Genomic DNA, 16,765 nt, shown 5'->3' with positions numbered 1-16,765 from the left:
AGAAAGAGTTTTTCAGTCTAGTGGTCCTGCATTTCACACTTCTGAACCTCCGGCCAGAGGGTAGGGAGGTGAACAGTCCGTGCTGGGGGTGGGTGGGATCTTTGAGGATGGAGGCAGCTTTCCTACGCACCCTGCGGTGGTAAATGCTCTGCAGAGAGGGCAGTGGGGTCCTGGTGATCTTCTCCGCTATGAGATAATTACCATTTTATAGACAAATAGTTTTTTGTAGTGCTTATATTTATTTTCATTATGGCTGTTCTTCTGATCAGGCTTAATTTTAGCCATTATCTTGAGAAAACCAATCTCAGAACTGAATTGTTTAATTCATCAAGACGGCACATAGACATTGTAACTCATGTTAAAGTGGAACTTTAGCGATTTTACACATCATATGCATGTGCATATTTTTTGGTCATTTTTAGAACTGTCATGAGTGCAACAATGTAAAAGATGTGAAATTGCTGTGTTTTCTTCTGGGATCCTCTTTTCTCTAAAGGCTGATAGAACTGTTTTCACAATGAAACCAATTTGGATAGGTTAGAAAGTATGGAAGCTTGTTTTTCCACATGAAAACAACATTTAATACACACAATAATGACTTGTTGTTTTCCAAAAATGAAATAAATAATGAATGTAGTCATAAGATGATAATATCCAAACCCATTTGGATAGGTAGTGTCAGATAACATGAATGGTAGTCTAAATTTTGGCAAATAGCAGCAACTATTAATTGCATTTGAGTTACAGGTCTTATAAATACAAAATAAAGAAAATTTACAAAACACAAATCTTTTTTGATAAGGTACATTATCATAATCTTGAAATGCTATAAAAAAAAAAATCTAGAAAATGTTTACATAAATGTTTTTTCTCTCTCTCTCTCTCCCTCCCCCCATACAGATTTGTCTGATATTGCTATTGATGTCAACTCAAAGAAGTTGGATGTAAACAAAGAGAACAAATATCCAGGTTCTCCTACAGATCATAACATGCAAAATATGATGGACAAGGTATCTGACCTGCCTTCAAGTCTCTCTGATACTGAACTGGAGGAAGGGGAAATTTTAAGCGAAAGTAATGAGACAGCTGCAGATTCTCCTGTCCCTGCAACCAAGCGGGTGAAGTTAGCACGACCAGTCAGAATTAAACCAAGTCCTAAGTTTTCAGATTTTCCCCTCAAGACAGAAAGGCTTGTTGCTCCAAATGAAAGTAGTGAAACCCCAGGTACATCGACATCAAGTCCAAAGACTCGTCTTAAAATAGTTTGCCCTCCAGCAACTAAAGCTTCCTTTTCCAACATAGAGGATATAATGGAGACATTCAAGTTGGTTCGCACTGAAATCCGGAAAAAATACATGAAGCTTCACAAAACTTTTCCCAAAAAGAGCTTTTTTGGCATGATGGACAAGTTTCAGGCATCTTTTTTAGAGTTTGTGGATGGTGCTCATTTTGGTCAAATATGCAGTCAAGCAGGGGAGTTGAAATCCAGGCTGAGGAAACAGATTGTATCTGTGTTTAGCAAAGTATCAAACAATGGTATTGTGAAACGCATCTTTGAACAGCAAGCAATTGATCTGAAACAGAAGTTGTGGGACTTTGTAGATGTCCATGTTGACTATTTGTTCAGGGACATTCACGTGACACTGAAGAGCCTTTGCAAACCAGCAAGACTTCAGGCTGAGGATATGAAGCCCAGTGGGAACGAGAAGGTTTCCAGACAGTTTTCTGTGGATAAGCCACAGTGTCAGCAGAAGGAAACACAGTCTCCTCCAACCGGTCTGAATCGAATCAAGCCTGGTGCTGTGATGCCTTACAAAACAGGCCTTGGAAGCAGAGGCAAAGATATCCGAATCACACATGGGGAAAAAACCAGGAATGTTGACCCGCATCCAACACAGTGGCCAAATACACTAACTGTAGCTAACTTACTTCCTCCGAAAAATATTCCTTCAACTCCAGAGAAAGATAACCTGTCTTCTTTGGTTGTCTCTCAAAATGGCACTTTGCTCGACAAATCTGACTTTGAGATTCTCACAGAACAGCAAGCATCCAGTTTAACGTTCAATCTGGTGAGAGACTCTCAAATGGGGGAAATCTTCAAATGCCTCCTACAAGGATGTGACTTATTAGAAACCAGTGGCATCGCAGGAGACAGCGCAGCCCGGGCCCTCAGTACTCCAAGGAAGGATCAAGAGAGACTCATCAGTATAACCACTCCAGCTAAATTTGACTCTCCATCTAAATTACTGTCTCCCACCAAATTTGGTACTCCCTCTAAGCATATCACTGCATGGTCCAGCATTTCACCTCGTAGGATGTCGTCTCCACAATCAAAAGATCAGATCCTGCCAAATTCAGCTTTATTTGATGAAAGTTGCTTGTTAGAAGTGCCATCAGATAATAGAGCGATGCTACAGTGCAAGCTGGCTTCAGAGAGGTCTTATTCCATTCTAGCTGAAGATCTGGCAGTCTCCCTCACCATTCCATCACCCCTTAAGTCTGACAGCCATCTCAGCTTCCTCCAGCCATCAAGCATGCAAATGATGTCCGCTCCAGACAGTGTCATCAGCGCTCACATAAGTGAGGATGCCCTCCTGGATGAGGATGATGCTACAGAGCAGGACATTCACCTTGCCCTCGACACGGACAACTCCAGCTGTGGCTCCAGCAGCAGTGTGGCCTCAGTGGCACTTGCCACATCTTTTGTGTTTCAGCCCGATAGGCCCACACAAGTGTTAGTAATGGAGAAGTCCAATGATCATTTCGTTCTCAAGATTCGCCAGGCATCCGCAAGTGCAGATACCACTATCACTGCTGATGAGAACTCAAATCAAACACTAAGAGAAGAAGATGTAGCCATTCAAGGAATTCAAGAACAAGCTTTCTCGTTGGACAAGTCACAGAATTGTAGTGCTTCTTCAAGTGCTGTACCATCAGGAAACAGTCTGTCTGACCATGCTAAAGACTCAGGGATCTGTCAAGCTAAGACTGGTTCAGATATATGTCTCACTCGAGATGAGAGCTTAACACTAACAAATGATCCATCCCACAAAAAAGAAGATACATCAACTCAACAAAGTACCTCAAAACTTGATTTTCCTGAGGAGTTGAAAAAACTGTCAGAGTCTCTGAAAAGTCTGCCTGAAACTCCTAGTTTGCACAGTGGTGCTCAAAGCTCTGATCATTTGGTTATGCAGATCAGCCAACCAGTGTGCCAGGCAACAGCTGGGGAAGGTGTCACAGACCCTGTTGCTGAGAGCATAAATCACTCGTGCCTTATAAAAGAAAACATTAACACTCAAATAAGTCCCTCAAAAGCTTTTTTGTCTGAGCCACAGAAATTAATCAGTCCCTCTGAAAACGCACTGTCAGCTAGTAACCCACAGCACTTTTCTGAGAGCTCTGAAACAAATCAAAGGAGCCAAACTTCACTAACCCATTTTTCCAGCTCAGAGCAAGATGGACTGGATGTGTTGGAGTCTGAGAGAAGTCCCACCATTGCAGAGGACATAAACGGCACACCAGAGACAGAGCAGAGGGATTGTGACAAAGGCAGAAAACGGAAGAAACACCTGGATAAATCAAATGCAAAGCGGTCCAAAAAGGAAGAGGTGGAGAGCACAGAAGGAATGGTGTCTAATGTGAACACAGACTGTAATAAGTCCAAATCCGTCCCAAGTTCTCTGTCCCCTAGCAGTCTCTCTGCCAAGAATGTTGTCAGGAAGAAAGGCGAGGTGGTGATAGCATGGACCAGGTCAGTAGCTGGGGTGGCATTGAACTACTTCCCCTCCCAGGGGTTTCTGAATGAAAATATTTATATACACCTTAAGCAAGTCCCCACAATACTTGCAGTGGTTAATGATTTTGTTTATTCCTCAGTATTTTAGCAAAAAATTTAAGTGTTTGCGAATGACATTAATCACAACACTTTTTTTTCATTAAAATGTTTATAGCAAATAACTGGTATACAGCAGTTTCAAGTAATCTGGGTACTTCTGTTTTCAGATGTGATGTGATGGCGAACTGCACTTTTTAGCCATTACAATTTTGAGTGTTAAAGATTCATTACTGAGAGAAACTGAAATGAGGCATTTCTGTACAATTTATACAAGAAAAACTAATGGCACTGTTTGCAATTTCCTGGTTTTCTGCATAAATTGGTCATGAAATGTGATCTGATGTTCACCAAAGTCACAAATATCAACAAAGAGTATTTCTAAGCTGATAAAACACAAACAGTCATGATCAACCAGTTATAGCCAAACAGTGAAAAAGTCACCATCACTTTGTCTGTTTAAAGGGTGTGTTCAATAAAGACATGAAAGATCAGATCACATTTCATGACCAACTTATGCAGAAAAACAGGACATTGCAAACAGTGCCATTACTTTTTCTTGTAACTGTATTGCTCAAATATGCTTCTCGTTCGACTCTGAGGTTTTCTATACATTTTGGTCATTACATGACTTTCACATTTCCCAACCTCTTTGCAAATAGTGCCCAAAACTTTACTGTCTTTGTTCAGTCCACTGTTCTCAACAGGAGGCAGTTGTCAGTGGGGGGAAAAGCTCTAATAGCTCACTGTACACTAATACTCTAACCCTCTAATGTATGTAGCTGGGGAGGACAAAAATATAGAGGCACCTCTGAATATAATGTAGTCAAGTACAGCACCACCTTTAACTATGTCCTCAATAATAGACATTTAATTGAATTTATACATTTACTGTATGACAATTTCACCAACTTCATAAACACAGACAATAAGGTGGAAGTCTTGCATTGGACTGCATATAATTGCACAGGTGTAGCTAATAGAGGGGCTGGTGAGTGCACAGTATAGTGCAAAAGTGCCATGACTTTTTCTTGCATCTGTATACTCTAGTACATGCTGTATTTACTTTTAACCATTTTTATGTGAAATTTCCTGATCATTTTTCTTTTACTTAAGCAAAGTTTTACTTCAAATTTCATTTTTTTTTTATTTTGAGGTGTTGCTTTTACTCTTTTAAAATATGAACACTAAATAAGAGTGGACTTTGTCCGGTTTCCTTCTTTTTGTTCCTTCTTGCAAATACAGACTGGTAATGCATGAGAAGTGTTATTTACAATGATAGAGCATTTTTGTTTGAGAAATCAAAATGGTTTCAGATTCATTTTTGGTTAGATGAACTTCTGCTCCCACTTCCCAACCTGTAAGATCAGACTACCACTTTGAAACAGCTGTTTACCTCATACAGCTAACTTATACAGCATTACTCAACTTTTGCAGTAAAACCTTGGAGTGTAGTGGATTTTCTTAGCAATGAGCTTAAAAAAAACTAAGCTGTCATAAATTGACATGTACACTGGCTGTTCTGGGCCACAATATTCCAGCACAATTCTTGACACTGTTCAAGACTTACATTTTGTTTTTACATTTGTGTAGGAGGCACACTTCAAGAGTGCATGTGTTTACCTGTAAAGACATGATGTAAAGAATTACTGCTCATTGCTTTATTTGTTTTGCAGAGATGAAGATCGAACTATACTGACTGACCTGAAGACAAAAGGTGCTTCACGTGAGACGTTCTCTGCCTTGTCAGAGAAACTCCATAAGCCTTCAGGGCAGGTAAGATTTTCCTCATTCTTATTCTTTTTTTTTCTGTACTTAATGACTGTATAGGCTGTGATAAAGGACCATCCAGTGACTGCCAACTGTTTGCCTTCTCTCAGATTGCTCACCGATTTTACCAGCTCATGAAGCTTTTTAAGAAGCAGGAGAAGATGGATACCTGATCCCTCAGAGAGCTGTGCTTTGCTTTATGTGGCAGCAACACAGACATGTAGGCTACTGTTCATGTGATGTGGTGCAGAAAGACGTGAACTCAGAGTGGCCGAGTCATTACACGTTAGACTTCAACAGTAATGACCCAGCAGAAGTGACAAGGTTGATTGAAAAGAAGATAAATTGTTCAGTCAACATCAGCATTACTGATTTGATTCACTTCTTGTTTTTTAGCAACACATACTGCAATCACTATTTCAGCATTGGTTCTGGGCATTTGCTGATAGATGGTCCTCAGTACAGCATCTACATCCTTATGTTCAGTCTCCAGAAGTCCTTGGCTTAGTTTTACATGTTTTCCTCAGTTAGAAAGTTAGAAAAAACTTCATTTGGATGACAATAACCTACTTCCCAGTGTATCCGCTTTTTTTCACCGAAAATACGGCTGACTTTTTAATCTTCCTAAAATTAGCAGACATTCACTGGAAACAACACCCGGCAGTACACCTTTATCTACGAGACTTAGTTTGGGTCTCGTTTTTTTAAATAAATCAGTGATATTACTGATCTTATCTTAATGTGTATGTGCCTAAAGGTTGTGTTAAAATATTTACATGTCCAGTTGATGTAGAGGACAGTACATTTATCTCTGTAAATACAAATTGATTTTTTTTTTCCTGTGGGCCTCAGTGGCACTTTGTTTGACTCATCCTGTTTCTTATAAATAGAATCAGGTACAATGTTGTAAATAATTCTTTACAGAAAATAAAGTTTTATTTATTAATGCTCCTGTCTGTTTTATACTTGTATGTATTCCTATCCTTAAAATTACCACTACTGTAGGTTAACTGAAGAACCCTCTAGAATACCTACTTTCAAATTCCTACTTCATCCATTTTCTATACTGCTTAGTCCCAAACGGGGTCACGGAGACAATCCCAGCTGGCCGCGGACGAGAAGCGGGGTACACCCTGGACAGGTCGCCAGTCCATCGCAGGGCTAACATGCAGACCAAGAAACACACACACACACACACACACACACACACACACACACACACACACACACAATCACAATCACTCCTACAGGCAATTTAGAGACACCAATCAACCTATGCTGCATGTCTTCGGACAGTGGGAGGAAGCCGGAGCACCCCGAGAGAACCTACGCAAGCACAGGGAGAGCGTGCAAACTCCACACAAAAAGGCCCTGGGTCAGCTGGGGCTCAAACCCAGAACCGTCTCGCTGTGAGGCAACGGTGCTAGCCACCGTGCTGCCCTCTCCTACTTCATTAAAATACAAAAGTAATACCACCAACATTTATTTTAAATATCAAAAGTCAGTTGTTGGTGCCACACACATACAGAAAAGTGTAGGTCACTGCTGCCACACTTGCAATATATTAAAACATTATATAACAAATAAAAGGAATTCAAAATGTACTGCATATTAATATACACAGTGCACATAATATTTTATTATTATTGTTATTAAGGCTGTTTTCTGTAACCAATATATTAGTGGGATACTCAATTTCTTTCTTCTACTCAACATAGCAGAAGGGCGTCAGTACCCAGACTTTTGCCCCTGAACATTCCTCATCTTCACCCTATTATACTACACACTATTTACTACTTTAATGTCTTAGGTTAACTATTAAAGCCACTTTAAATAGGGAAATTCTGAAAGTCTTAGTAATTTGCATCTTGTCATGATGTGAGCTGAGAGTGGTTGTTCATACCTCACACACACACAGCAGCAGTTGTGTGTCTGCTTGACTTCCACAGCTGCTACTGTTGGCTCCACTCTGGAAGGAACTCAATTACATGTTTGTGTGAACCAATTCAACTTAGATCACAAAATAAATGTACACAAATGTACCTTTGGTGCCCTTTACAGCGCCCCGCGCTCCCGACAGTACTATTAATAAAAAAAAACAAACTGTTGTGCTGCGCCCCTCCAGGCATTTGGCCCTGGCTGAGACATACTGTACATATATCTAACATTATTAGACTGTTAACACTGAACCATTGATGTGTAAGTAGAGTTTACTGTTGTAACTGGTGCTGTTTTCATTGGAACTAAACCAAAACCACAAAACTGCCACTAATGCAGACAAGTGTATTTTCAGGCAAAGTAATTAGACAGTGGTGTCGACATACTATTGGTCATATACAGTAGTTTACATTATCAACCCTAAAGTGGCAAACCTTGTCCTTGGCTGTGTATTGACATCTCAATTGGTGCAGTTCCAGTCTGATGGCAAAAGTGGCAGGGTGAAGCTAACCTCAGGGCATCATATGGTCATGTGGTGGATCAATCACTTCAAACTCAGACTCAGAGTCATAGCTTGCCACAGCATTCAAACAGTGTCAGCTGCATCACAGAGTTAGCTCTCACCTGTGTTCATGGGATGACAATTGATTCCCGATGTTTCAACTGATGAATAATGGCTTTATGCTGAAGCACACAAGGCAGGAACCCTAGAAACGGAAGTAAAACATTTTTTATTGCATTTCTACTTGATGGAAACCCTACAAACTACTCACATTTTCCTTTATTCACTGACAGCTAAGAATGGTGTGACAAGATGGGGGATTGGAGCTTATTAGGGAGTATTTTAGAAGAGGTCCACATTCATTCCACCATTGTAGGGAATATCTGGCTCGCCATCCTTTTCATTTTCTGGATGCTTGTGCTTGGTGTTGCAGCTCAGGTTGTCTGGGATGATAAGCAGAGTGAGTTTGTTTGCAACACAGAGCAACCGGGCTGCAAGACTGCCTGCTACAACCAGGTTTTCCCCATCTCTTATCCGCTACTGAGTCCTTCAAATCATCTTTGTGTCTTCTCCGTCACTGGTTCGTTTGAGGACCCTTGAGAAAGAGAGGCACAGAAAAAAAGCCTATCTGAAGGCTGAGCTGGAGGAGACAGACCCCATTCAGGGGGTAAGGCAATTGAGCCAGAGCTCAGGAAACTAGATGAACAGAAGAGACTAAGGAAAGCTCCCCTCAGAGGCTCCTTGCTGCACACATATGTTTTCCATATCTTGACCAGATTGGTATTGATGGTGGGTTTTATAATAGGTCAGTATTATGGCATTGGACTGTCTCCACTGTACAAATGTGAAAGGTTGCATTGCCCCAACAGTGTTGATTGCTTTGTATCATGACCAACAGAGAAGAACATTTTTCTGGTCTTCCTGCTGGTTATTGGTGGAGTTTCTTTATTCCTCAGCCTCCTAGAGATTTGCCATCTTGGAGTGAAGAAACTAAACAAAGCTTGTATGGATACAACATGGAGATGATGACAGTGTGTGCAGGTCAAAGAAAAAATCCATGGTGTAGCAGGTTTGTGTGCTCACTAACTCCTCACCACAGAGGTTCATGCAGCGCACACAGATGACCTGCCCTGTTGTGTCTGATGATCATGGAGTGATTCTTCCTTTAAATTTGCCCTCAGTGGCCCCTCAGTGCACAGATGGACCTGCCAAGTCAAGCTAACATCCAGAGTTTTCTGGGGGCTGTGGAGTGGCGCTACAACCTGGGCAACAGGAAGCCCTCATGTAGCAGTGATGATTCAAATGGATCTTGGGTCTCAGTTCGGCCCATATACACAGGACCTCGACCCATACTGATGGCCACCCACATAGAAATCCCAGAGGCCCTGAGGGACCTGCAGAGGAAGCACAGCAGAGTGAGTGTTTGCAAGGAGCTCAGTGAGATGAGTGATTCTCCAATGAGCGACCACTATCCAACAACCAGAAAGTACAGTTTTATGTCCAGAGGACTGTCAGAGGCAAAGCTGGTTACTCCAGCTTTGTGGAACTGATACTGAGGCCCAGCAGCTCAGTGAGAGAGATAGTCCAATGGTGATCCCACTGCCCCTGGGCAGTGTAAGGAGGATGTCCATGGTGAGAACAGAAAGTGATCATCCAGTCCAGTCTGTTTTTCCTGAATCCCCTAAAGCAACCAATGTCACTACTTGGCTTTCTGATCTGTTTAACTGTTAATGAAGCAGTACAGGTAATTTAACAGACAATATAAAGTGTTAATTAACACCAGGCAATGCAAGATAGCTTAAGCTACCGTATGTAACTATTTTCCAAATACTTTGGCTGTAGAAATTTGCTCCAAAACTTGTCTTAATGTGGAGAGGTGCTATCAAAGCCTCCTGTGACCCAGACTCATGAACAGCACTGGCAGCAGTGCAGAGATATTAGCTTCTAAAGGTTTTGAGTGGTACTGACCTCTCTAACCAATCAGAGATTTTCAGTTATTTCTACTTGATCAGTAAGTTTGGTTGCATTCTCATTTCTTGTAATTACATAATGACAAATATCTGAAGAGCTGGACAGAGCTTGGTGGAGCAAGGAGAGGGAGTGCTAGGTGGAGCGTAACAGATCGTAGTAGAGCATAGAGAAGCAGGGAGAGGGATTGTTGGGCGGAGCAGATTGGATTGATTTGGAGTTTCATGCTAGTGCTGTCTTAAGTTACATATTGTAGCTGTAATAACAGCAAATTAAACAAAGTGAATTTAATTACACATTGTAATATATATGGATGCCAACAGCTCATGTCAGTAACACTAAGCTCAGCCTCCAGATTGGACAGTTTTTCATTTTAGCATAGACAACACATTTCTATCTCAAAAAACAAAAAGAAAAACCTGCAGGAAAGTAACTCAACTATGAATTAGGAAATATTAATAGGAATTAGTATGCATAGCCAATCTGACTGAACAAATGATTATTTGTTCACTGATATGGCTTTATATTGTGTCAGATGTAGTAACACTAGTACAAAATTAAGGTTAAGGAGAGCTTCTTAACCCGAGATGATCTTTTATGGCTGGAGTAACATGAAAACGGCTGGCACCAGAGTCAGCAGCAGTGAAGGTGAGTTGTGCTTGTGCGTCCGTAGAGTGTGGCAGTCGGGTCAGTGGAGAGATACTGCAGCATGGTTGAGAAGATTGGCTGTTATTGGTCAGGGAGAGATTGGTGGACAGAGTGAAGACCCTGCTCTGGTCAACAAGAGAACTCAGTTGCATTCAGGTGTTTTTTTTTGTTGGAACTCAAAATGACATATTGCCCATAAATACCTTATGTACATGTCAGTCTCTTCACAGATTCACACCTTCTGATAACCCCTTCAGACCCTGTGTCCACTGGAATGGTCAAGACATGTTTTTCTCTGTAAATCAATAAAAATTTTGTTGTTTTTTTTTCATTGAACAATGTCAGTGACTGGTCCCTAATCAACCAATCACAATGAAGTCATCACCCCTAACTCAATATGAAAGAGTTTCTTTAATATAAAGCAACATATGAGTGTTATAATAAAACCATAAGATTGATTCTGAAAACATTTTGATATTTTATGTTTGTTCAGTCATGCTGACCATTGTGATGGAGATTTTTTTAAAAAATGTAAATAAAAATAGGCAGACAATTTTTTTTTTCGTCTGGAGAAGAGCAAATAACAGCTGAGCATTTTTTTTTTTCATTTCAATTGAAATGCGTCTCTACTGTTATTTCCATTGAGTCATTTATGAGACCTAAGGTATAGGTAAAAATAGTCTAAACCATTTGCACTACAAAATACTTTCTACAAAAGATTATAAAATTGTGTAAAGATAATCATCTTAACCCAACACTGTTGGTGCTTTGATCACTAAAAATCAGACAGAAAACAGTAGATTACTAACATTGCTGGTGCTTGGAAACTGAAGTTACACTGCTGTAGGTCAGAAGCTGCTGTATTTGTGCCTGTGACACAAATAATAACCATGAATTGTCCTCATTCTTTTCCTTCTTTGAGACCATGATTCTGGAGCTGTCTTCAATTATGAAAAAGTGAAGTGACCAGTCTTGTCATGATTCTTTCCCACTGCTTCCGGTCTCATGCTTTTATTTTGACCCTACTTCCTTATGATAGTAATAGAGGAACAGAATCCTGATTCTGAGGTAAATCTCATCTTTCTCTCAACTGCAACTTTGTTTTGACAGTGTGTAATGTGCATGTACAAGAGCTTCAAATATGAATCAAAATGATATTTCTCTTCAAGCACATGTGACTGCTTATAAAATGAGACCAAAACCCTTTTACATTAATTGTGGAACCGATAACCATGAGAGAACTCCCTAAACTAGTGTTTGTGGTTTATTAGTGAGAATGAGCTGGGGAGAAAAAAAGGGTCATCCAATTCAACATTTTGCTTTGACTGAGTAGCTCTCTATTGGTCTGACAAATTTAAACTGTAATTGTCCTATTTTCTTTTTCTATTTCCTTCAGGACTGCCCTGTTTTGTCCGACTAGTATGGAATCACTTAAATGAAGCATAAAGATGTTGCTATCAGCCATTTGGGCCTCTGTCCATAGCAAGTTTATCACAACCTCTTCTCTGGTCTGGTCAATAAAATTTCATCTGGATTCTCATGGTCAACAGAGAAAGATAAAATGCAAACAGTCTGCTTCAGCTCAGCCACATTCTTAGGATGTCTGGTGTGAACAGCTCTCTGAGGTCATTCCACAGCATCTCTATTGGGTTGAGGTCTGGGCTCTGACTAGGTGGAGTTTGTAGCTCCAAAGCCATTCTGTAGTAGATTTACTTTGTTTAGGGTGATTGTCCTGTTACATTGCCCAGCTTATTCTGAGCTTCAGCTTGGCCACAGCTACCCTGATATCCTGTAGGATACCTGGATAAACTTGTGGTCCAGGTCCCGAGGGAGCAAAACAGCCCCACATAATGCTCCTCCAGCTGGGATAATGTTTTCATGTTTGTACACGGTTATCTTTTTGCACCGTATGTAGTGCTGTGTTCTTTCCAAACAATTCTACCTTCGTTTCATCTGTGCACAGGACATTTTTCCAGTAGTGTTGTGGAGTGTTAAGGTGGTCTTTGGCAAACGTCAGGCAAGCTGCAATGTTTTAGGAGAGAAATGGCTTCTTTTGTGGTGTTCTGCCATGACACATGAACAAAGATGTGAACCACCTCCAATGAATCCTTCAAGTCTTTAGCTGTTACCCTAGGGTTCATTTTACCTGCCTTCATGTTGTGTGTGTGTGTGTGTGTGTGTGTGGTACCTTTTGGAATGATCTAGGCTGGGTGCCTACTTCTATGGAGAGTAGCCACACTATGAAATAGTCTCCATTTACAGACAATATGTCTGTGAACTGATGAATTCCTGTCTTTGAGATGATTCTGTAACCACTTACAGCTTCATGCAAATCAACAACTTTTGTTCATAGGTTTTCTGAGGTTTTTTTTTTTTTTATGCTGCTTGTGAACAGGACACTGACACTGGAGTGTTTTCATAAGTCAGGTAATTCTAAACCACACCTCTATCCATTGATTGGATTCCAGGTTTGCTAACACGTGACTCCAGTTGATATTTAGGAACATCAGAAGCCTCACGTTTCCACGGCTTTTCCCACCATCACTTTTTTATGTGTAATGGGTGTGTTCAATCACCATCAGGACTGTCTGTGATTTATCATCTTAGAAATATTGTGTTTATTGATATTTGTGACTTTGAAGATCAGATTACATCCCATGACCAATTTACACAGAACACCAGGAAATTGCAAACAGTGCCATTACTTTTTCTTGTAACTGTATTGCTAAAATATATTTCTCATTCTACTCTGTTTTCTATACATTTTGGTCATTATATGACTTTCACATTTTCCAGCCTCTGGCCAAATTCCTTCCAAAAGCTTGCTTTAGTTCAGTCCACTGTTCTCAACAGGAGGCAGCTGTTGTCAGTGAAAAACAGCTCTAATAGGTCACTGTACAATAATACTCTCATGTATGTAGCTGGGCAGGACAAAAATATAGAGACACCACTGAATATAATGTAGTCAAGTACAGCACCACCTTTAACTATGTCCTCAATAATAGACATTTAATTGAATTTATACATTTACGGTATGACAATTTCACCAACTTCATAAACACAGACAATAAGGTGGAAGTCTTGCATTGGACTGCATATAATTGCACAGGTGTAGCTAATAGAGGGGCTGGTGAGTGCACAGTATAGTGCAAAACCTGTTTTAGCAAGGTTGTAGTGATACTTATATTTATTTCGGTCTCTTTATGAAGATACAGCTAGAAAATGCAGGAAATATGTACACAACATAAAAAAACTGTTTTCAGAACAAAACAGCTTCTGTAGTCCAAAGTCAGTATTTAGTGTCACCTCCCTTTGCACTTAGCACAGCTTGAATTCTTCTGGGCAGAATGTCAGGAAGTCTGGAACCACGGCAGAGCCTCCACCACATTTCTCTACTCGCATTCCTCCACCTCTCTCCAACTCTTCTTCTCACATACTGTCAACTACTGGACCTCAACATTTCAAACTTTGATTCATCACTCCATAAGACTCTTTTCCACTGATCTCCACTCCAGTCTTTGCAAGCTGTTTTCTCCCTGTCCCCCTTCTGAAAAAGTAGTTTCTTGGCTGCTGCTGTTCCTGATCAAGCTTCTTCAGACTGTGGAAGGATCAACTTGGCCTCCAGATGCAGCTGCCAGTTGCTGAGTCAGGTCCGGCTGGCTTTCTTCCATTCTCTCAATGAAAAAACTTTGAGAAACCTCTCATTAGGTTGGGACAGTTTTCTTTGTGTCCACTCTCGTTTTTGTCCTTGACCAGATTCTTCATATTGTTTTAGAACAGCTTGATGACCACATCTGGAGCATCCAGTTTGTTTGCAGATTTTTTCTATTTTTGTTTTTTTAATACTGTGTACATATTTCCTGTATTTTCTAGTTGTATTCTGATAACAAGGAATATTTATAGTCAGCAAATCTAATGGTGGCCTAAGACTTTTACACAATACTCTAACTTGATAAATTAAATGATAATATGCTGTTGTTGCCCCCCCCCCCAAATTGCCAAACAAAATAAATCAATTAATTTCAATTAAATTAAAATCCATTAATGGAGCTTTTAAAGGTCCTAATATTTTGTCATGTTTTTGCAAAAACATCCACACGACACAAAATGTGATATGCCTGTTTCTTTATTTCATAAAGAGAAATGGCGTCTAGACAAAAGAGTCATTTATATAACACTAGCAAGTGAAATTAATGAAAACTGGGTTTGCACAACAACATATTTACACTGGTTATTAAGTCATTTCAATGAATTAGGGTCAGGTAGCATTTAAAATTATAAAGGTAAGAACTCTGAGTAGAGAATAAGCAAATAACAACTATTTCGAATGAACAATATTAACACAAAACAGTTGTCCAGAAAAATTAAAGAAAAAACAACTTGAACTACAAGCTTAAGAGCTATTACATTAAAAATGATGCACCAAAATTGACTAGTACAATAATCCATAAAATTTGTGTAAAAAGCATGTAGAAAAACACCTGATGCAGTTTGCTGATACAGTCATTGACCAGTTATGAGAGGTATGAAGGATTTCACAGGTAGATAAGTGTGAGAAAGTCCGCACTGGTGACTTGGGGATGGGGGCTCAGGCCCCTGCATACACTCAGTTCACTTGAATGTGAACTATGGCCTCTGCAAGTTCTAAGGCAAATATCGGAGGTGCACTTGTGTCCATATAATGTCGACCCATCCCAAAAGCTGGATTAAAGACAAGGTGAGGAAACTCTTTCTTTGTCTCTTTACGTAACACCAAGGACCAGTCCAATTGAGCCAAGTGAATTTTACATGGCAAAAATTGATCATACATGACATAACATCTATTTGTAAACATATTCCATTTTCATAGTTTACTCAGTGATCTCAGCCTGTGCATTCAACCAGAATATCAGTTGAGCAATCTGTGAGAAAGACATGTTTTTGTTCATATTCTTTTACAGAACAACCTTTGGAGTGGAGAAACCAGTGTTTCTTTCAGAGAAGCAGCAACCAAAAGCTTAACTAAACAAGACAAATACACAGCAAAAAGGTAAAAGCATTCAGTTACAGTTATAGCAACAGCACAAATGTTCACTTAAGTCAGTCTGGCCTGTACAAAATTACCCAGAGGATTCCTTGTCTAAGTATCAAATTCATAAATTTATTTTAGAGGTTTTCTATGCTTAGAATTGTTTCTGTTACATGATTTTAAAGTTGCACTAATCAATATTTGTGTATGAACAAAATATCAGATGCTATGGTGCAACGGGAGAGGGGTCGCCTGTGGTGACACACCAGCAAAGAATTATCACTAAGTCTGCATTTGCCTTCAGCTCTAAAGAGCTTTTCAGCCTCTTGATGCTAACAGTTTTTGCTTTACAACCTGCAAACTCTGCTTTCATCAGTCTCATTTACACAATTGCATTTTAGCAGAAAAAGGTTCTGTGATTGAGTTCTCATTGTGAGTTACCTTTTCAGCACCAAATGGCAGACACACAAAGTCAACTACTAGTTGGTGAGCATAGCAGAAAATTTAGCAGCTAAAAAGCCAGATATTTTTCTCAGGACATTCTTTTGGTGGGCACAAAAAGTTTGTGTTTGCTGGATGTGTAAATTAGTAAATGTTTGGTAACATGTTAGCCATTTCTGCTAGAGTTGATAATATGTCAGTATTGTGCTTACAGCTGTTTCTGCTACCCCAAGTAGCCAAAGGGTAAAAAAAATAATAATAAATAAATAAAAATGCAGCTTTAAATGATATTAACATGATTTTCAATAGAACCTTTATTTGACTCAAAAAAAAAGTCTGATTCTGAGTGATAAATGTTTGACACCCTGAGACACTAAAGTGTTGGTTCCCCCACATGACAAAAACATATCTTCTCACTTTTCTCTACTGGTGTATAGCTAGACAGATAGTTTTGGTTTTATTTGTCAAAGTTTTGAGATTTTTGCTGACACCAAGGTTTGTCTCAGTTTTCAGCGGAGGTACCTAAAGCTAAAATCAGTTGTTGAATGTTTTAGATGCCATTTTTCAGTGATATGAGCACCATAAATGAGCACCGAATTTTTTTTGTATGGAAGAAGAAGTCTCAAGAAATATCCCAAAGCTATGAATAAAATAA

The 16,765-nt window shown here is 39.7% G+C and overlaps 2 protein-coding genes across 2 annotated transcripts in view; both read left to right on the top strand.

Moving 5' to 3' along the window:
* casp8ap2 (caspase 8 associated protein 2) overlaps positions 1–6,494 on the top strand; it is a 14,473-nt gene extending 7,979 nt beyond the window's left edge. The window contains exons 9-11 of the mRNA XM_020612920.1: positions 901–3,754; positions 5,512–5,611; positions 5,716–6,494. Coding sequence (XP_020468576.1) covers positions 901–3,754; positions 5,512–5,611; positions 5,716–5,778 — 3,017 coding nt within the window. The 3' untranslated portion in view covers positions 5,779–6,494. The remainder of the gene's footprint in view (positions 1–900; positions 3,755–5,511; positions 5,612–5,715) is intronic.
* A 1,863-nt stretch (positions 6,495–8,357) lies between these two features.
* Positions 8,358–9,071, top strand: LOC109967393 (gap junction alpha-10 protein). The gene is given in 3 exon segments (XM_074527662.1): positions 8,358–8,569; positions 8,571–8,716; positions 8,719–9,071. Coding segments are annotated over 3 exon segments (711 nt in total).
* The last annotated feature ends 7,694 nt before the right edge of the window (positions 9,072–16,765 follow it).

The sequence above is a fragment of the Monopterus albus genome, unplaced genomic scaffold (assembly GCF_001952655.1).
Source record: "Monopterus albus unplaced genomic scaffold, M_albus_1.0 scaffold128.1, whole genome shotgun sequence".
NCBI classification, from domain to species: Eukaryota; Metazoa; Chordata; class Actinopteri; order Synbranchiformes; family Synbranchidae; genus Monopterus; species Monopterus albus.
Note: the sequence above shows the minus strand (reverse complement) of the source record. Positions and strands in the feature narration are given on the sequence as shown.